Source organism: Aspergillus thermomutatus, assembly GCF_002237265.1.
Source record: "Aspergillus thermomutatus strain HMR AF 39 chromosome Unknown NODE_17, whole genome shotgun sequence".
NCBI classification, from domain to species: domain Eukaryota; kingdom Fungi; phylum Ascomycota; class Eurotiomycetes; order Eurotiales; family Aspergillaceae; genus Aspergillus; species Aspergillus thermomutatus.
Genome location: NW_020798065.1, coordinates 180,184 through 200,091, shown reverse-complemented (window position 1 = coordinate 200,091; position 19,908 = coordinate 180,184). Strand labels below are relative to the sequence as shown.

Here is a 19,908-nt window from a genome sequence, read left to right as displayed (position 1 = left end):
CATGGGGAGGGGGTTCGTTGTGAAATGGCTGAGGAGGACGGGGACGGGGGCTGCGGAGGCGAAGGCGTCGCAGAGGGCTGCGGTGGGTTGGATCAGGGCGCTGCGGGTGTAGGTTTTTGGGGAGGTCATTTTTGATTTTGGGGTTGGGGGATGTTGCTTTAATGTTTGGATGGAATGGAATGGAATGGGATAGGATGTGCTGTTGTTTGTACTTGATGATGCTGTGGGTGGTAGTTATTTGTTATGACTTACATAGCCATGACGTCTGTATTTACTTGAGCATTGGGTCTGAAATAGTGCGATGCGGATAGAGACCGTCCCATAGTTTCGTAAGTAGCAGATTTGTATCATTGGCTTGAGGCCCATATAGACTGTTTACAGTCTTGTCTGGCGTGCGAATGCAGCAGATGCCATATCCACTATCTACTCAATCAGCTAGCATAAAGAGAACCGCACCTGAAGAGGAACAGAATAATTCAGAATAATAAATCATCATGGTTTAGCCCTCCCACGCCCATGACGACACAAAATAGCCGTCTTTTAGAACCACTCAAACTCCGTGCCTGTCGGCAATAGAACCAGAAAGGCCTCAGTACGAGGCCAACAAACGAAAAGAAACACCGGAAAGGAAAGATTACTGCCGCCACGATTTACCACAGTTCATACACGTACAGAACAGGGTCATCGGTTCATCAGCGCTGCGTGTTTGCGCCTCGGTGTAGGTGACCTTGCGTTGACCGCACTTGCCGCACTGCAGACTGGTACTGATACTGCGCTCGGCCTGCGCGACCATAGCCTTGTCCATGTTCTCCTTCTGAATTTTGCGGTCCTGCTCGCGCTGTTCCGCGGATTTGAGCTCATCGTGCGACATCTTCACGAACTGCTCGGGCGTCACTTCATTCGATAAGACACGCACCCGTAGCGTCGGGTTAGATTTGTTCTTGAGGTTCTGATACAAGCTGCGAATCTTGGTGCGGTATTGCTCCTTGGTCTCCGGGCCCAAAGCGCTGAACGCCGCCGCCTCCACCGCGCAGGCCTTGGACAGCACCGCTCGAGGCGACTCGGTCGAGTTGAGGCACAACCCATCATACATCAGCCCAATGCAACTATCGCGGATCTTGTTCGAAGTCTGATTGACATCCACCCCGTCCGCCTTCCACGTCCGCTTGTCTGGGGGAACAGAAAGTTTCGACATCTTGTCCGACGGGGTTGTCCCGGCAGGCGACGCGGCGCCGTTCTGTGCTGGGCGTGGCGAGCCGCTCGAACGCTGGCTGACGGACGGTGACCCGCTGGCCTTTTGCTTGTTAACCTCGTTTCGCCATTTCGAGACGATTTCGCTGGATAGACGGGCGACTTCGGGCGACTTGTGCTGCTTGAACTTGTTGACGATGATTCCGACGCGCGTCGACCGCAGCAGATCCTCCGTTGCCTTCACTCCGCTTTGCAGCTCCTTAAGCAGTGACACGATGTTGGCTGCGGGCTCGTTCTGGGTGGCGGCTTTCGTCAAGGCCTTCGCCTTGAGCTCGATTTCTTTCGCATCCATCGGCATTTTGACCGACGTCGGTCGGAGATCGGACGAAGATAGGGAGTGGACGTGGCGTGAGAATTGTACCTGCGTCAGTCTTAGCAAAACCAGAAGGCCAAATCACTTGTAGATGTAGCGCATAATCAAAAACAGTCAACGATAGGTACAAAGTTTAGACGGAATGACTAAATGCGAAATGACAGTCGCAAGTAGCCGTAACCGAATCCGACAAGATTCCTCTGCGACAAGCGTTTGCCATCACTGTCGCGGCACATCCGGCAGCACGTGCCTTGAAGATGGCTGTAGCTGCGGATGCTCTCATCACTTGAGCAAGAGACACGCATTCAATACCTCGTATTATTAAAGCGCCCAGCTCATCAAGAAAAAAACTGCAAACAGACTTGACGAAAAGCCAGTGAAGCAAAGGGAACTGCTGCTTCAACTCACTTCCACAACGTCGAGGTCTTGTGACCCGATAAGTAGCGGCTTCGGAGCGAATTCCCTGAACGAGAGCGAGAAGAGGAGTCTGCGACGGTGCAAGCAAAGGCGAGCAACAGAGAGACCGGCGAAGTGAGATGAAAATGGCGGAGAACTTGAAGTTGGTGGACAAGTTGTAATAATGAAGATGAAGCAATTAGTGAACTTCCGCGCCAAGACCAGCGTTGCTCTTTTCGGCAGCTCCCACGTGCCGAGTACTCACAGCTTTCATGACAGCTGGGACGAGTATTTGAGCCCTCAGAAATGGCTCACTAGGAGCAGGTTGAATGACTATGTACTGGCTTTGGGATTGATGCTCAATCAGTAGATTACTTAGCATGAAGTCTATCATCGAATGACTGCCAATACTTCAGCATGCAATGGCCGTCGCACATCAGATTCATTCACTTTTCAACATTATATACATGAGTAAGGGGGTAGTAATATGCTGCATGGGACAATCAAAAGGGGATGATGGCATAAATCTATCCGCGTATCTGTGCAGTAAAGGACGCGATTGGAACGCTATGGTGGGCTTCAACGCAATGAATGCAACCTGATTATGGTCACTCGTAGTGGTAGTTCGAAGGCAGGAAGATATCGGGATGAACTCGTCGTGAAGGCACTATTTGACCCAACTTCGGGTCACTGTAAGTGCGGTCGGCTATTCCCCCGTTCATTGTCGGCGCCATGTTGGCGCTGTCTTCCTAGACATGCCGTTCAGTATGGTCATACATCCATGACCGCTGCGAGATAAGCCTGGTCGCCACTGAGTCGGGAAACAAGACAGGGAAATGGGGCTGCGTAAACGAGCAATCAAGATGACTCCGCAAAATCTACAGAGCAGTCTTGCCCAGAGCCTCCGCAAGAGCATCGACATCCTCGTCCTGTCTCTGAGCGACCTTCTCGTCTTCCGCTTTCACATTGTCCTTGAGGAACTTGTCGGCCTTGCGCTCCCCCTCTTCTTCTTCGGCCTCCTCCTCAATTTCCTCCTCCTCCTCTTCACTCTCCTCCTCAAGCTCATCCAGCTCATCCACACCCCACATGTCCTCCGGATCGTCATCGGTGCCGTGCTCTTCCTTGCGCGCATCCAAAACCTCCTGCAACTCTGTCACATTCGGGTCGTCTTCGAGGAATTTGTTGCCGTTAAGCTCGATGCGGCGAAGAGACGGAAGGGCGGTTTTCGTGGCGTGCAAAAACTGTTTCACACCCTCGGCCGTAATTTCGTTGTACTGCAGACGCAGAGTCTGAATGCTCTGGTTCTTGCCCTCTGCCAAAGCCTGAGCGACCTTGACACCACCGCGTGCGGATAGCAGGCAGTCGCCGACACCGAGTTCACGCAGAGAGGGCCATCCAGCCACAACACCGGCGAGAGCAGTAGATCCCATGATGGTGAATGTGTTGTCCTGCAAGTCCAAAACCTCCAGGACGCTAGCGTGACGAAGACCCTCCTTCAAAAGCAGCGAAATACCCTCCTGACGAATACCATTCTGCGTCATCTTGACGGAGCGGATACCTGCAGCGTGTACCTTGTAGGCACCTGCCCACGCTTCCATACTGCCATTCTCCAAACGGTTCCGTCCGCAAACAATGCTTTCCAAAAGAGGAACCTCCTTGCCGGCCTTGCGGGCCTCCTCCTTGCGATCCGCAAGCTTTGTGAGCGCATCGGCAATAAGCGTACCGGCAGCGGGACCCAGCCCGTTGTTATTCAGGATCAGATGGCGGAGGGGCACGTGGCGGGAGAGGAAGTCGACGAGGGGCGCCTGGGTGTTCAGGCCGAACGCGTTGTCGGAAAGGTTGACGGTGTGGAGAGTTTCGATCTCAAGCAGCGCATTGAGAAGGGCAGTCAGAGCCTGGGGGATCTCGGAAAGCAGGCGGGAGGTGAAGATATCAGCGAGGTCGGCGACTTGGAGGTTCTTCTGCGACGCAAGTACCAGGGCCAGGCGTTCTGAAGCTGGTACACCAAGGGTGTTACCACCCAGACGAATCTCGGTGAAATCAGTGCTTTCAATTAGTGGCTTGATATGGGCCTCGATGTCTTCAGCAGTGTCCAATTTGAGGCCTTTGCCCTCAAGCGAAAAGACCTTTGGAGGGGTCATGGTGGGGTAGTTTCAGGGGCAAACAAAAAACCGGAGAATTAACCAACAATCCAAAGAGATATGAAAATTGCGTGAAAGTGTGTACACTTTGAGCACTGTTGATCAGACAGAATAATCAGATAGTCAGAGAGATTGCAGGTGTTGACAGTATTCGCTGTTCGAATAACGGAGGGGAAAGAGAAAATCCCTCCGCCATCATTATTTTGCCCCCTCAAAAAATGCAAACAAAGGACCCATACAGAAAAAATTCCCGACCGGCGCTCCGGCAACCCGCAGAGTCCAAATGCGCCGTTTCCTCTCCATTGCGGTCAATTAATCAGCAGTCCAGCTCCTTCGCCTGTCATCATCTGCTTCATATCTGTACATAGATCCTCAACCTCTGTCGCACATCGTTCTGCTTGAACATCTCATATTTTTCCCTCAGGAATCAGGAATCTCACCATGTCGTGGTTCTTCGGCTCTTCCAAAGGTATGCACTCTCCAGATTGTTCTCCGCATCTCTCCGATAGAACTATACCCACGAACACCTTTTCCCATTCCGCGCCCCATTCCACCCTCGAAATTCAACTATAAATGCTAATATTATCCCCCCAGGTGCTGCCGAACAGACTCCCGCTCCCGCAGCCGCCCAGTCAACATCCACCGAGAAACCCAAGGTACGTGGTTGAGCGCATTGCGCCGCGGCCCCCGAAAGAACCCATCTGACCATCTCATCTACAGCCCTGCTGCGTCTGCAAGACCGAAAAGGCAGCCCGGGATGACTGCATGTTGTTCTCGAAAAGCGATGACCCGGCTCAAGAGTGCAAGCCCCTGATTGAGCAGTACAAGGCCTGCATGGCTGGATACGGGTTCAAGGTTTAGGCTGGTGGAGTGGATGGCAAGCATGTCTCGCAGTCTGTTTGTCCATTGATCTCGTTGGACAAACTTACGGCGCGCGTCGAGTACGCCGGGCTATGTATGACTTGGACGTCTTCTCGGTGTTGATCGAATGCTGAGCGATGGATTGGGAATAAGGCTGTGTACTATGGGCCAGGTGTTAAGTTATGGGCTACGGTTTGATTTTTAGATTGTATATTAGCATCATTGTGCGGAGTTTTTGTCGATGCATACTTATGTACACTACAGTATATAGTTGTCTGACAAGGCGTTTGTCAGACAAGTGAATAGAACATCTCTCCTTGATTCTGAACGGATTCCGAACGTACGAGGTTGGAGAAAATGACAATCGATTTTCCACCCGTCTGAAGGTTATAAAATACATTTGAAAAGTATAAAATGGGTATCATTTGAGAAATTCTTCAAGAACTCGGGCCTCCGACCCTCCTCGGCTGTCACTGCTTCTTTTTCCGGCTCTCCTCTTCTGCCGCCTTGCGATCAAACTGCCAGCATTGCGTGATCAGCCTCCACATACACCACAGGTAAGCAATACCAAATCCTCCCGCGCCAATCAGAACGTTCAGCACCACCCATAAATCGGGTTTGCTCTCCGGTGGAGGCACAAATGCTTCGAGGACATGCCAAACGATCATGGCCAGGTAGAAGCAAGAATGCAGAAGTTTCGTGAGTATGTGAGGCTCAGAGACAGGACTTGATTCGCCCACAGGGGTTCGGCTGCGATATATCTCAAAGGAACTTGGTGGAAGACCCATCAGATAGGCCCAGAGACCTGTCATGACAAAGTACGGGATCCGGAGTTCGTCGCGCTTGAGAAGAGGATACATGGTCCAGGAGCCAAGTACGTTGGCCCATCCAACCCAGGCGCGGGTGTCTTTGCTCAGGCCGCCATCACTTGCGAGAAGAAGTGTCATGGGAAGTAAGGGCAACAGCACACTCTTTTCATGAACCTGAAAGGAGAAAAGGAAGAAGCCCCAGGCTACGCTGGCCAAAGCTGGGAGCAGCAGCGATGCTCGCGGGTGGCGGAAAATGATACCACAAGGAACTATAATGGATGCCAGTGTGGCACCAAGTGAGACCCGCTGGAGAAGACCCGCCTCGAACCGATGAAGCTTGTAGAACGTGTGGACGGCGCACCAGGCGTTGGCAACCTTGTCTTCAAACAGACCACGGGCGAATGGGAACACACGGTGAATGATTTGCATCAGCTGAAAGATGGGTGCGTACAAAAACGAGTCGTTTGACAGCTTGATGGGCAGAGCCTGGAGCAAAGGAGGCTGTGGAGATGCACTCAGATAGCCTCGAGCTTCGGCATTGGTTGCGGCGACAAGCAACGGGGCAAATAGTAGCGCAAACGCAATGATGGTGATGATGGCTATGTTCAGGAGGCGAAGAATTCGTATCCTGGGGAAGATGCAAACGCCTAGAAGAAAAGCAAACATGGCCGGAGCGTAATAGAGCGCCATCTGCTTGAAGCCCAAGGCGCCCACAAAGAAGAGACAAGCCCACAGCATCCGCCCGGCCAATATAGCATCCAAACTTGCGACAACAAGTCCCAGCATCACGGTATTATATTGGAAGTGACCATGATCGATGAGCATTGTTGCCGGTTGCAGTAGAATCGCGACGAGGGCAATTGAGGCGGACCAGACTGGAACGCCTTGCATCCGAGTATAACGACGAAGAAAATTAACGACGGCCGGAATGTAGACAAGGTACTCGGAAGCGACCACGGTTCCCCGCATGAAGACCTTCAATCTTGGATCCTCGAAGCCGCGCGAATCATCCAGGGCAAACCAAGAGGGCTCGAGAACGCTTCCACTACTGATTGTCAGCAACAAACGCCTTTCTTGTCATATGTCCCAGAGACCGACGTACATCTTTCCCAGCAGCCAGCTATGGTATGCCGTCAGAGGGGGGTAATCAAGTCCCCAGTATTGCAAGTCGTAGAGATACCATTTCGACATGGGCAGGTGAATGGTGAGCTCCATCCAGTGTCTTTGCGCTTCGAAATCCCCATGCATCGGAGGCACCTGAAAACCTGCATAAAAATAGGTCAGTCAGATTACTTGGACGCATATTCTCAACATCCAGGCATTGCACAAACCAGAGTAGCCCCATAGACTGACAGCCCAACGGAAGAGGCCCACCGCCATAAGGATCAGAGGTAGCACCAGCCATTGAGATACACCAGCTCGGGCAGCCCACAAGAACGAGACGAGAGGGAATGCGGGGGATGATTTTCCACCCTCAGTTTCAAGAATGAGAGAGTTGTTCGAGCTGGTGGGATACTTTCTCCTCTTCCGTGGTCTATGGGATGAGGGGGTTGGAGGAGCCATGTTGGTCAGACAACAACAGTATCACCTGTCTCCCATTGGCTCGGTATAGTCTATCTCAGAAGAAGAGAGATTCGATAAGAGTGTGAAGAACGCCCAGTGGTAGTTGAATAAACAGTTTGGGGTAGAGAAGCTGTGGTGGTCTGCGGAGGTGGAACTGGATGCTACCAGCAAGTGACACTCTGGTTCCAGCGACCGGCAGTGTGCAAATCGAGTACCTACCAGGTACCCACTTTTTCTTAAGTAACTGTGGCATAGTGCCTCAGCTAGCTTCTACAAAGTAGGCGGTGTGCGTAAATCTCTGCCAACCTCTGGAAATTTTTTTTTTTCTAAAATCTTATCAAAGCTCTCGAGGTTTTTTTCTTTCTCTTCATCCTCACCCTTTTTCCCTTTATCAAACCACTTCCATACACTCATCTCACTTGGATCATTTTTGATTCAGTGAAACTCTTCAGTCTTCCCTTCTAGAAAAAAACATATTCTTAACTGACACAGCAGCGTGGGCCGTACTTTGCAAAGTACACTTCAACAGACATCCTGTGGGCTTAATACACTGAGGGCTGTGGGCTGTGGCATATTGCAATCTATTCTTTGGGATCTGTGGGATACTCTCGTGGGTTTCATATTATAGACGAGTGCATATTTCCTGTCCGTCTCTGTGGGCTTGAACACTGTCGTTGTGGGTTACTTGTGGGTATTTGTGCTAAATCTCTTCCATTCGTGTTGAGATTTACGTCCAGCTGTGATAAGGTCATCACTCCTGGATTTTACATCAAGGGGCTCTAAATCAAATCGGGTGATTGAGGGATTGTAGGCTTTGCCGCACAATTACAACTTTCCACTTTTGAAGGATCTTTGAGTGAGTATACTACTCTCTGGCCTGCCGTGTTGATGCTCAAGCTAATCGTCGTTTTGCCTAGTACAAAATGTCTAAGACCAAGTCCGTTACCAAGAAGGGCGCCGACAAGCCCGTCGACAAGGCCTTGAGCAAGGTCAAGGACGCTGGCGTCACCAAGGTTTCCCAGTCTCCCAAGGCCAAGAGCAAGCAGATCGCTCGCGAGCTCGCTTCCAAGGAGAAGTCCAAGCGCAAGAAGAAGGAGCCTACCCCTAGCAGCAGCTCCGAGTCTGACAGCGATGAGGAGATGGAGTCCTCCAGCTCTAGCAGCGAGAGCGAGAGCGAGGAGGAGAAGCCTGCCAAGAAGGAGGTGAAGAAGGAGACCAAGAAGGCCGCCAAGGCCTCTTCCGAGTCTGAGTCGGATTCCGACAGCGACGAGGAGATGGACGACGCTTCCAGCAGCGAGAGTGAGAGTGAGAACGAGGATGAGAAGCCTGCCAAGAAGGAGGCCAAGAAGGCTGAATCCTCTTCTGAGTCTGAGTCCGAGTCTGAAGATGAGAAGGTTACCAAGAAGGAGGCCAAGGCCAAGGCTGACGCTTCCGAGTCCTCTGAGTCTGAGTCCGAGTCCGACTCTGACGAGGAGGAGGCCCCCAAGAAGGCCGCCAAGAAGGATTCTAGCGACAGCGAGGATTCCGAGTCCGAGTCTGAGAGCGAGGACGAGGCTCCTGCCAAGGCTAAGAAGGCTGAGAAGGTACGTACTTATGGCTCGCACTCTTTATGATTTTGTCTGACCGTCTCAGGAATCTTCCGAGGAATCTGAGGATTCTGATGAGTCTGAGGACTCCGAGGGCTCTGACTCTGACTCTTCCGAGTCCGAGTCTGAGAAGCCCTCCAAGAAGCGCAAGGCCGAGGAGGAGCCTGCTGCCGCCACCAAGAAGTCGAAGAAGACTGATGAGGAGGCTACCGGCGCTTCTGCCAACCTTTTCGTTGGTAACTTGTCCTGGAACGTCGACGAAGAGTGGCTCCGCCAGGAGTTCGAGAGCTTCGGTGAGCTTTCTGGTGTTCGCATTGTCACCGACCGCGACTCCGGTCGCTCCCGTGGGTAAGTTTAGCTCTACTACTTATGATTTCTTCACCTTACTAAGCTGCATCCAGATTCGGTTATGTCGAGTACGTCAGCGCTGCCGATGCTGCCAAGGCTTACGAGTCCAAGAAGGACACGGAACTTGATGGTCGCAAGATCAACCTCGACTATGCCACTGGCCGTCCTGCCAACAACAACAACCAGCAGGGTGGATTCCAGGACCGCGCTCAGACTCGCGCTCGTAACTTCGGCGACCAGACCAGCCCCGAGAGCGACACCCTGTTCGTCGGCAACATCCCCTTCAGCGCCAACGAGGACTCCGTCTCTGAGCTGTTCGGTCAGACAGGTACCATTGTTGGAATTCGTCTGCCCACCGACCCCGAGTCGGGCCGGCCCAAGGGCTTTGGTTACGTGCAGTTCTCCTCGGTTGAGGAGGCTCGCCAGGCGTTCAACGAACTCAACGGCGCTGAGCTGAACGGCCGTCCCGTCCGTCTCGACTTCAGCACTCCCCGCCCCAGCAACGGCGATGCTCCTCGTGGTGGCCGTGGCGGCTTCGGCGGTCGCGGCGGCCGCGGTGGTCCTCGCGGTGGTCCTCGCGGAGGTGGCCGTGGTCGTGGAGGCTTCGGAGGTCGCGGCGGCGGTGCCCCCAACAAGGCCCGTGGTGGTATCCCCGAGTATAAGGGCACCAAGGTCACCTTCTAGATGAGTAGCAACATGGTGTCTTGATTCAGGCGTTTTTTCTACGGCTTACAAAAGATCTGGGTTATGTCTGGGTTATATGGGTTCCAAAAAGTTGATCGTTTTAAGTTCTGATGTGAATGTGTCTGTACTATATAGATCGACTACTTGGGTAATATGAATGGTCAGTGACATTCTCAAATCTGTTTTTCCATTGTCTAGTAGACAGTGAGAGCGTGCTGTGGTGATATCTTCAGAGTTGCTGATCGACAGCACGAGCGCTGTCTGGGACGTGGTTGGTGCCCCGCGTTTGTGGCTTCAATCTTGGCGCTGGTTTCTTTGATCAGCACTCGTCCACGTCTCTGACTATCTATCTCGCTTATCATGCTGCATCGTCTTTTCATCTTCTCTTCAAAGCTCCCTTCTTCTTGATTCTTCTGCTCCTATAGATGTGGGTTTCTTTGTTGTGTGTCTTGTGTTCCTCTCTGATTTCCAGAGGTCTATATACTGGTCGTGTGTGCGCGCCCAAGAGTCACCTGCCCACAGTCTGGTGATCCTCTTGACGTCCATCAGGACAAACCTACCTTACTTCAGCCTTTTCAACCTCCTCGACCTGATTCATCTGGTTTACTTATCGTCATCGATCACAAACCTGGTTGATGATCTCCTGCCAGAGATTTGCCGGGACTCCACCTTGATAAGAATAATACTTCTGCTGCTGCCGCGCTGCCTCGTCGATGACCCAGTGGTTCTCTTCCCCACGAACCCCACCGGCTTCCCATCAGCTTCCTTACTTTGTTGGTCGTCTGTCTTGACCGCTCTGTCTCTTCCTGCGTGGTCTGACTTAATACCCCTCTTTCTCTAGTCTAACCAGAGGGCTCAAACTTCTTTCTATCTACTCTCCTAGACTCTTTCAGATCAGTTGTAGATACAGACAATGCAGCCAAATCACTATGACCTGCTGGGTCAGGTGCAACAGGATGAGTCCCGACCTGCCCCCCGGATGACAAGAGAGGCTCATCAGCCGCTTCGGGAGAACATCCTTCAGTCACGGTCTCCATCGGGTGCTGCGCTCACGAGATCTGAAGGTCAGTTGGTTGATATACTCGTCGCCTCGCTCTGGTGATGTTCCTTCGACCGCAAATTTATCAACATGTTTATTCGCTATCAACGATTGTGGCACAATGTACTCACTCCGGTATTATATAGATTCGTGGATCGAAGTATCGTCCCAACCGTCCTCTTCCTCCCTTTCATCCGCCGCAACAAATGATGATATTATTACTACCGGCCTGCGTGTCGAGCGTACGGAATCCAGGTCATATCATCACCGTAGTCGGCGCCGTCGTTTGCAACAACTGGCAGCCGTGGCCACAGCGCACGTCGACTATCCGCCCCGGGAGACCAGCAGTAGCCAGGATGAATATGAAGAAAGTGAAAGTGAATCGGATCATGTGCTTAGCAGTTCCAACGAAGACATGACCCGCGCACCCGTTGAGATGCCTCTCCTTTCGCGGACCGGGCCTTCCTTGCCCGAGCAAGATGCGACCATCTTGAGCGATGAAGACGATGCATCAACGGCACTGGGGATGCGGATCAGCTCATCGCCCTTTGTTCCGCAGCCCAACGTGTTTTCTCATCCGCCCGCTTGCGAGAACCCTTCTTGGACGAGAGCGACGGGCACCCATCAATCCCAGCCCAGTACAGTCTCCAACTCGAGTCGGCAGACTGCGATTCGAAGAAACTCACAGGCCAGACGGCCTTCGCAGCATCAGCACAGCCCATACAACATGATCTCACCATCGTATCATGCAGATCACGATGCTGCTCTTCGTGCTAGTCTGTCCACACTTCTCTCATGTGCGGCGGCCGCCAGGGGATTGCCCAAGTCAGATCCGCAGCCTTCGCCGGCTGGGCCTTCGAGAGGGGCCCCGTCATCGTTCCGCCTGGTGTCCGAATCGGTAGCGATGGGCGAAGAGGAGGTCAGCGAGAAGGAGGAACAGTCTGCCACGGAGACCAGCTCGACCAGGTCTCGTCGCTCCAGCAAAAGGCACGCAGATCCGTACCCGCAAAACTCGGCTCCTTGCACGCACAAGACCAAGCGTCGATCCAGCTCGTCCAAGGAGCGAAACACCGGACATCCTGCGGCCAAGAAGAGCCGTCGCGCGGGAATGGCCGAGTCCATGTCGACGGGCAGTCCAACCATTATGACGTGGGTCATCAGCGCAGGCGTCGTGGTACTCTTTTCGGCCATCAGTTTCTCAGCGGGGTATGTACTTGGTCGCGAAGTTGGCAGGCTGGAGTCCAGCACTGGCGTGGGGACGGTCATGGGAGAAGGAGGGGCGGGGGGTCTGGGAGGCAGGGTGTCGGCAGGCTGCGGCCAAGAAGCAGTTCGGGGCGGTTTGAAGCGGTTGCGCTGGGGGACGGGGTCTGGTGCATCCGGCATCATTGCATAAACTATTGATTCGACTGATGATCATGACCGAGGGGACGAAGATGACTGGCGTTTGCTTTCAGGTTCACTCGTTCTACTGGACGCGGAGTATCATCCGGTTTTGTTGATCTTTTGTGATGGCTCATTCTGGATATCTGGGAGGGAAAATCTCTGTCCTTGATTTATTTGCTATGGAGTTGGAGTTTGGATTTTGATCTGTCGTTGAGGTAATGATATTCGGCTTGCCACTATACCCACATGGCCCAGGACATGGACGTGGACATGCAAGAACAAGGAATGACAATGAAATGAAACAATATCTAACTCTGCCCCTGTGGATGCCACGGCCCGTTCCCGTTCCTCGTTATCTACAACGATCCCCGTAGATGTGATAGAGCACGCGATGCAGTGAGGTGAGGCATTTTCCTCCGGGATATGGATGATTTGAAATGATATGCAGATTGCGGGGTGCAGAGGCTACACCGCGCCTGAAGCGCCGAAAAGCCTACATAATTCCTTGCCTCAAAGTTGAACCTGATCCATGGCCTGTATCACCTCGACCCTGTGATATATCATCCTACCTACAGGATCGGATCGAGTAGAACGACACCATCGCCGTACCGCAGCGTCGCAACCTCAACCGCAACCGCAACCCCTAGCTTCGCAAAAGCAAAATGAGAAAAAAAAAAAAAAGAACATGCAATGAGCGGCCAGGAATCAAGATTCGGGATGTGAAAGCCAAGCCTGAAACGCATCTTCTAGGCGTCCAGTGTCACAGGATACAGGTTTTATGGACGATCACGATCGTGTCGTGATGGGTTGACTGACCTAGCTGGGTTCCTATTCCTTGATTCCCGGGAGGAAAGATTATGAAGGCGTGATGTGATGGCACTATCTTTACCGATTTGATTGATGAGTATCAAGTTGCCTTGGTCTATCAGTGTAGGTGTGTTACTGTACTCCGGGCTAGAGTATGGAGTGGTACTCGGTCCATCCTCGTGTTCTGTTCTGTTGTGTCCATGCATGGTAGCTGACAAATCCGTAGTCATGCGGTTCATACTTTACATTCTGATGTTTACGCGGTAGATAGATAGTGAAGCGTGATCCGACAAGCACAAGGACTGAAACATGCGGGGTGTATTATTGGTGGCTACCGGGCAGAGTATGTATGTATGTGATCTGGAGGAATGAGCATGTGAGGGATCACGAATCAGCTAGAATGATCTCCGCATGGATTGTGGAAGGGTGTTCGTCACACGTTTCGAATTGGGTTAGGTTAGGTTAGATAAGATTAGGTTACTTGGGATTGACTTGGCTTCAGGATCGTATAGACATTATAAAACTGATGCTCCGTGATGATGCTATTCCATGCTCTCCTTGCTTGAGATGCCCTGAACTCCTCGCTAACCGGAATGAAAACAACCGAGAGTGACACAATGAAAGGGATTGATGCAGATGCAGGTCCATGACAATGACAAAGGAGATAAAATCAGAGACAGAGTATTTCGCGGTAGTAGCACTCTGAAACTTTCGTGCAGTAGACTGATCCTGAGATTGGGAGTGAGACTTGACTCGAACTCAAACCAAGTCAGGAATGGAGAAGAGAAAAGACGGTGAAGAAGTGAAGCGAATGAGAATGAGATAGACTAGGCCGCTCGCTGGCGTCTCCTCATCTCATCTCGGTTGAGAAATCGGCGGATTCTCGAGACGAATCGGCAGGCTGTGGAGTCTGGAGTCGTGTTAGTCTTCCGCGTATGACAGATCAATGTGATAAATCCAGAAGAAAAAAAACTCACCACTGTTCCTGCGCACCGAGGGTTTGGAATAATCCTCTGTGGAGTATGCGTCGGCCCAGGAATTGGGGTCTTGATAGCCAGCGAAGTTTTTGGCTCGGATCCATGGGGTGTCGTCGGACTGGAGTTGGAGGGCGACGACGTGAGGGTAGAGAGAACCCAATGGGTTGAGGAGCTCTTCTGAGGAGAGATCTTCTGCCCTTTTGATGTCAAGGCTTTGACTTGTCTGTGCAATCAATGGTCATTAGTGATGTTCTGAATTGAATCGATAGGGAGGGAGACGTACATAAGGCTCATAGTTGGACTTGTAGCACATGATGAACGAACGAACGTGGAGAGTAGGAGAATTGATAAGATGGTGGTTGATTTGATTCTTTGAGAATGAGGAGCCTTGAAGGCTATATATCCTCATGATGAAGATAAGAAGGTAATCCTGCATGGCCGTGAGATACTCTCCCATCGAGGTACAAGAGGTGGGGTAGATCAGTGCGCATGTCATGAAACCCTGGATCTTGGTTGACATTTGCTTTTTCCCCTGCGCACTGATTCAGATGATTTGTATTTGACAGAGTCATGATCTCATCCATCACCAGGCTGGGAATAGCACTGTGATACTGCCATTGGCCGGTACCTGGTGTTAGACTGTTAGACTTTCATGATTTAAGCTAGTCTACTCCCTCTCACAATATCATTGATCGATCGATCCAGTCAGATCAGGATTAATGAAATGATGGTCCCAGTTAGTCCTTACAAATATAGGCATCATCATTATTGTTTATTATTGTTTAGATGAATTATTTGATAACATTTCATCTTACGGTAAGATTGACGTCGCTCTGATTCAACTTGGTTTCTGCTTCCAACGAGTACGTAGCGACTACGGGATGCCCGACGATCTGCGGCTGCCCCTTGCATTGCTGATACACCCTCACAGACTCACAGTAGGCCACGTTTTACGTTGTCGCGTTGTACATGTACACCCTGAGACTCATGCATAATGCATTGATCTCTAGAGAGGAATGAAGAGTTACCGTCCCATCTTGTGTCACCCACATTCCCTGTGTTATCACCTGAGCGTCGAGTCCATTGACCGAGTGCGCCCGATGGATTCTACGCAAAAGAGCTGTCACATTTGTCCGAGGATGGATCCTCCCTGACTATTGTTGATTAGATTACCATCGAATCTAAATCCTGTCCAGCAGAGAACCAGAGAACCAGAGAACCCCGAAGCCATGGCGTAGCTGAACCACACACAGGGAGAGAGAGAATAAATCAATAGTGATGATGATAAGACTCGAGTCCAGAGACCAGGATCTACGGATATAGGACTGACTGGGTTAGTGGCTGAGGTTTTCCAAATCATTTCCTCTAGCGTGGGTGCCAGTCCAGGTACTCGGGAATCGGGGTTCACCAGGATCAATGGTCTACTGTCTAGTGCAACTGACCCTGACGGTCGACGGTGTTTGCTGAGCCTATTGAGTACTGAGTACCGACTACTCTCGAGAGTACGTATTCGCTCATATCCGAATTATCCACCGTCTGGCCTCAGGCATGCACTATTGTCAAAGGGTACCTTAGACTGCATGAAAGCATAGCACAGCCACACAGGCCCGCCAGCTCCAGGCTCCCTCTGATTGGTCAAGCTCCACATGGATACCCGTCCTAACCTAAGGTAATGCCTCGGCATATGGCTCAGCAGTGGCTTGACTGATGTGGCTGGTGGAGATGTGGCTTGACCCATTGATCGATAGACCCCTACTAGTTTGCTCGAAAAGCATCGCATCATCGGATTTGGGCGCGAATCCTTCAGACCTTTTACTCTCCTGAGCAAACTCCACTCGACAGACCGTGCACGAACTATTTCCCGACCCTATCTGGGAGCTTCTTTTATTTTCTGTTTTCATGGCTAGATTTCGGCATGCCCGTCTCGCTTCCCTACTCGGAACGGGGTTGAGAACTCGAGATCTATAAGATGGCATCCCTCGCTGTTTTCTGTATCGCTCCTCTACATCAGATTGCCTGACATCCGGCCAAAATTACTTCAATCAGCTGGATTGACCTTCTTTACTTGTTATACATGTCTCATGTCCATGTCAACCATGACGTTGAACGTACAGGCTTCCGCCAGAGACTGCTGGCCAAGTTCTCCCTGTACGGACATGCAAGATCCCTCTTGTCTCGCAGCTCTCGCTCACTCTCGCACAAGTAAGCACTCTCCTCTGCCTCTGTCCCTATGCGTATCCTTCCGACCCCCACTCTGTTCCGAAGGCCCTTCTGAGATCATCCCAGAGTCGATGGACATGGAGACTGAATGCACTTCCGGTAGCCGTGCGAACCTCTCGCCTGTCTCTGGGACTTGGCCCATGAGTCCCAGTGAGAATGGGCCGAGTCCCATTGAGACTGGACCTGGCCCGGCCCCGGAGACCGAGTTCTCCCCCGGGGATCTGACCGACTGGTACCCGCGGTACCTGGGCTGTGTGCGCTTCTTCCTGGCCCAGAGCCAGCACACGCCCGCTGTCCAGTCGCTGGCGGCCTTTCTCAACATCCGACTCCCGTGTCAGCGCCTTTCTGCCTCAGCCGCAAGCCCAGGAGACGCGTCGGGTGTCTCGCCAAGACCGTACATCCGCCGTCTGATCGTCACCGGCCAGGATACCCCGTCGAATCTGCAGATGTTCTTCGGGGATGATTGGGCGGCAGGGGTGGGGTGTCTCTGTAAGCAGGAGCGGCTGAACTACCTCTTCGCGGCCAAGAGTGGCGGATGGGCATCGACGAAGACGGCGTATGATATTCTTCCCGACGAGCAGACGCCGTTCCTACGACCGCTGCGCGAGCCTACGGAGGAGGAGCTGCGGGTTGCTGATTCGCGGTGGAGCGAGTGGTTGGCGATGGAGGATTGGATGTTGGGGCCGCGGAGGCCCTGGTAGGGGTGGATGATGACGAGTTATGATTCATGATACTGATACTTTGTTGGATGTCATTCGCTACATTTCTTTTGTCGTTGTGTGATATGATGGATATCCCGGCTTGCAGTCTATCATTAATTCTATTCCTCGGTACGACAATACGTACTCCGTACTCCGTAGTCAAAATGATGCTATTATTCTAAATCAATCCTTGACATCAACTCCCATGATCCGACGAAAGTGAAACATGAGCCTCGGAAAATAATCACGAATCCGCATCCATCCCCTTTTTCCCTCCCCGACTTGACAAGCGACGCTAAGCATCCGTGCGACACACTATTGACATTAACAGCCTTAGTCTTACCATGATCACTTCCCGAAAATGTCTGAAAATAGACAAGTAAAAAAAAGTGATCTGTCAATCGCACCGCCACACTTTGCGCTATGCAGGCCGACATGCCTATCCTGGTAAGATTAGTCTGTTCATGACAAATACTGCCCGACTATGGGTCTAGGCGAGAGCCAAGCTTCGCGACAGCTGTTAGTGTTGGACTCTGACAGTGACTCAGGGATGGTTAACTAAGTTACTAGTTAAGTTAGTCATTCGAGCGATGACTCAATAGCGTATGGCATACTTTAAGAAATCGAGTTCCATCGAAGTGAATTACTGTACAGTGCACCATTCTCAATTCAACATGACAACGGCCGATCATGCAAGGCTTTATTCGGGGTTGGATTTGATCACCACCCAGGATGATCCACGCGCGCTCCTCCCGCTGCTCAAATCCCAGCTGCCCCATTCGATCCCTCTCCTCCGGCGTCTGCAGCACAACCTGGCCTTCCCGTCCAAGACCGCCCGACTGCTGACCACGTTTCCAGGGGTCGATGCTCCCCCCGAGCCTGCGCCATGGCTGGCTGCGTACGTGGATCTGCCACGCGGGCGAGAGACCCAGATGACCATCTACTCGAGTGTGGAGTCGCAGCAGTCATATCCCACTAATCACAAAGACAAGGCTGAAAAGGACCTCCGCATCTCCACCCTCCACGCCCCCCCCGAGACTCTCGCGCTCGCTCGCGCCCAACTCCTGGCCTTGCTCGCGTATACCAAGCAGACCTTGCTGCCGGCGTACCTTTCCTCTCTCCCCTGCGCTACAGCGACCTCAAGCGTGCCGGGTCGGATCCAGCCCACGCCAACGCCGCAGGCCTTCCTGATCGGAAACCTGCACACGGGCCTCATGGCCCTGCTCAAGGCGTCGGGGGTCTACTCGCACCCGGAGCCTATCCCTGGTCTCGGGCTCCGGATCCACCGGTTCGATAATCCCCCGTACGTCAAGTACCTGTTTCGGGATGCGGACTCGGCATCAGTCGCGGGAATGGGGAATGCAGGCCTACCCCCCGGGTATCGCTTCCGGGACCGTCGTGGGCGGATGGGGATCCTCCCGCACCAGTACGCGCTTGTCCGTGCGCGGACGCATCTGCCTCGCTCGGATGAGACGCTCTCGAGAATCCCTGGGGTGGCTGTGTATGTTGATCGACCTGGGGAGGGGGAGGAGGAGGATGAGGAGATGCCCATTGCGTGGGTGTTTCTCGGTCTTGATGGGAGTTTGGCGACGTTGTTTGTTGAGCCGGAGCATCGCGGGAAGGGGATTGCGGAGGCGGTCTCGCGTGAGGTGATGGCGCGTGGGATGGTCGGGGGAGGGATCTGGCGGGAGGTTGGCGAGGAGGGCGAGGTGTGGGTTCATGCGAATGTGCTTGCGACGAATGGGGCCAGTCGTCGGGTTCTGGAGAAGTTGGGAGGGGAGGTTGGGTGGACGACTACGTGGACGGTGGTGGAGTTGCTGGACTGATAATCCTGCAGACGCAGTATACTGCCCTTAAGATTACATGACCACATACTTGACGATGGTCCTATGAGGCAAGGCAAACGGCTAGAGAAGCAATCCTAAATCGTCAGACCCGACGGCTTGCCAAAGGCCGTCGCCCTCACATCACTAGCAGCAGCAAGTTTAGCCCACCCATCTGCTTCAGCGTTCCACTCGCGCGGGATCCGCCAGAACTCAAGCTTCGTCTTGGCCCGAAACGTAGCCGCATCCTCACACCACCCCAGCAAGCACTTCCACAGGTCCTGATTCTTGACACTCTTCCCAGTCCGCGTCCGCCACCCATTGCGCACCCACCCCTTAACCCACGTCGTAGCCCCCTCAACCACATACGCCGAGTCCGTCGCGATAACAACCTTCGTCCACCCCTCGCAGGCCCTGCAGCTCAAGCGGGAACGCAAAATGGCCCCTTCGCCCGGGCCGCTCCTCTCTGAAGACCACCCCGCAGCCTGCCCTGGGATTCGCCTGGCCGTTGCCCAGGCAGGCACCGTCCGTGTAGATGAGCATCTCATTGCGGTTTAACCGCGAGATGAACCGCCGGACGGGCGGGGAGGTATCCTCTCGTCGACCCGGCGGGAAGAGGTCCTGTGGTCTGGTGGAGGGACTGGGCGGGGTGAACTTTTTGGGAATGACCTGTCCCGTTCCTGGGGTGTATTTGCCAGGTTGGATGACTACGGTGCCTGGGTAGTAGTCGTCGTCGTCTCTGCGCCTATCCGCTTCTACAGACTCCTCGGGGACGTAGTCACGGTCTCTGGTTGCAGCAGAAGGCCATTTATAGTAAGCGAAACCTGACACATGAACCACCATGTCGATGTGTATTGATATTAGACAGGAGGTACGGATTTGAAAGGGGCTTGCAATAATAGTAGACTAGACGCGGAATCAAAAGTCAAGATAGCGAGGTGGAGAGATGTAGTTTGACAAGTGAAGCAGACAGATGATATACAATCCGCGCTAACCGAATTTGTCC

The 19,908-nt window shown here is 52.7% G+C and overlaps 10 protein-coding genes across 10 annotated transcripts; 5 read left to right on the top strand and 5 right to left on the bottom strand.

The window, feature by feature from the left end:
- Positions 1-634: 634 nt before the first annotated feature.
- On the bottom strand, positions 635-1,549 carry CDV56_109509 (transcription elongation factor DST1; the record flags this gene model as incomplete). Its single annotated transcript, XM_026763128.1, has 1 exon — positions 635-1,549. One exon carries the CDS (start codon positions 1,547-1,549, stop codon positions 635-637), a length of 915 nt encoding a protein of 304 aa, XP_026617838.1.
- A 1,289-nt stretch (positions 1,550-2,838) lies between these two features.
- CDV56_109497 (GTPase-activating protein RNA1) lies at positions 2,839-4,101 on the bottom strand (the record flags this gene model as incomplete). Its single annotated transcript, XM_026763116.1, has 1 exon — positions 2,839-4,101. One exon carries the CDS (start codon positions 4,099-4,101, stop codon positions 2,839-2,841), a length of 1,263 nt encoding a protein of 420 aa, XP_026617837.1.
- A 441-nt stretch (positions 4,102-4,542) lies between these two features.
- CDV56_109494 (copper metallochaperone COX17) lies at positions 4,543-4,962 on the top strand (the record flags this gene model as incomplete). The annotated part of the gene is made up of 3 exons (XM_026763113.1): positions 4,543-4,570; positions 4,696-4,757; positions 4,822-4,962. The coding sequence occupies 3 exons, from the start codon at positions 4,543-4,545 to the stop codon at positions 4,960-4,962; spliced, it is 231 nt and encodes a 76-aa protein (XP_026617836.1).
- Positions 4,963-5,432: 470 nt separating this feature from the next.
- On the bottom strand, positions 5,433-7,334 carry CDV56_109481 (dolichyl-P-Glc:Man(9)GlcNAc(2)-PP-dolichol alpha-1,3-glucosyltransferase ALG6; the record flags this gene model as incomplete). Its single annotated transcript, XM_026763100.1, has 3 exons — positions 5,433-6,816; positions 6,874-7,036; positions 7,103-7,334. The coding sequence occupies 3 exons, from the start codon at positions 7,332-7,334 to the stop codon at positions 5,433-5,435; spliced, it is 1,779 nt and encodes a 592-aa protein (XP_026617835.1).
- A 923-nt stretch (positions 7,335-8,257) lies between these two features.
- CDV56_109465 (putative nucleolin protein Nsr1) lies at positions 8,258-9,952 on the top strand (the record flags this gene model as incomplete). Its single annotated transcript, XM_026763084.1, has 3 exons — positions 8,258-8,917; positions 8,967-9,268; positions 9,322-9,952. 3 exons carry the CDS (start codon positions 8,258-8,260, stop codon positions 9,950-9,952), a joined length of 1,593 nt encoding a protein of 530 aa, XP_026617834.1.
- Positions 9,953-10,865: 913 nt separating this feature from the next.
- Positions 10,866-12,384, top strand: CDV56_109451 (uncharacterized protein; the record flags this gene model as incomplete). The annotated part of the gene is made up of 2 exons (XM_026763070.1): positions 10,866-11,016; positions 11,138-12,384. 2 exons carry the CDS (start codon positions 10,866-10,868, stop codon positions 12,382-12,384), a joined length of 1,398 nt encoding a protein of 465 aa, XP_026617833.1.
- A 1,624-nt stretch (positions 12,385-14,008) lies between these two features.
- On the bottom strand, positions 14,009-14,471 carry CDV56_109434 (uncharacterized protein; the record flags this gene model as incomplete). The annotated part of the gene is made up of 3 exons (XM_026763053.1): positions 14,009-14,091; positions 14,159-14,381; positions 14,442-14,471. 3 exons carry the CDS (start codon positions 14,469-14,471, stop codon positions 14,009-14,011), a joined length of 336 nt encoding a protein of 111 aa, XP_026617832.1.
- A 1,978-nt stretch (positions 14,472-16,449) lies between these two features.
- On the top strand, positions 16,450-17,079 carry CDV56_109420 (uncharacterized protein; the record flags this gene model as incomplete). Its single annotated transcript, XM_026763039.1, has 1 exon — positions 16,450-17,079. The coding sequence occupies one exon, from the start codon at positions 16,450-16,452 to the stop codon at positions 17,077-17,079; it is 630 nt and encodes a 209-aa protein (XP_026617831.1).
- Positions 17,080-17,753: 674 nt separating this feature from the next.
- CDV56_109408 (uncharacterized protein) lies at positions 17,754-18,905 on the top strand (the record flags this gene model as incomplete). Its single annotated transcript, XM_026763027.1, has 1 exon — positions 17,754-18,905. One exon carries the CDS (start codon positions 17,754-17,756, stop codon positions 18,903-18,905), a length of 1,152 nt encoding a protein of 383 aa, XP_026617830.1.
- A 95-nt stretch (positions 18,906-19,000) lies between these two features.
- On the bottom strand, positions 19,001-19,745 carry CDV56_109401 (uncharacterized protein; the record flags this gene model as incomplete). The annotated part of the gene is made up of 2 exons (XM_026763020.1): positions 19,001-19,198; positions 19,272-19,745. 2 exons carry the CDS (start codon positions 19,743-19,745, stop codon positions 19,001-19,003), a joined length of 672 nt encoding a protein of 223 aa, XP_026617829.1.
- Between the last annotated feature and the right edge of the window lie 163 nt (positions 19,746-19,908).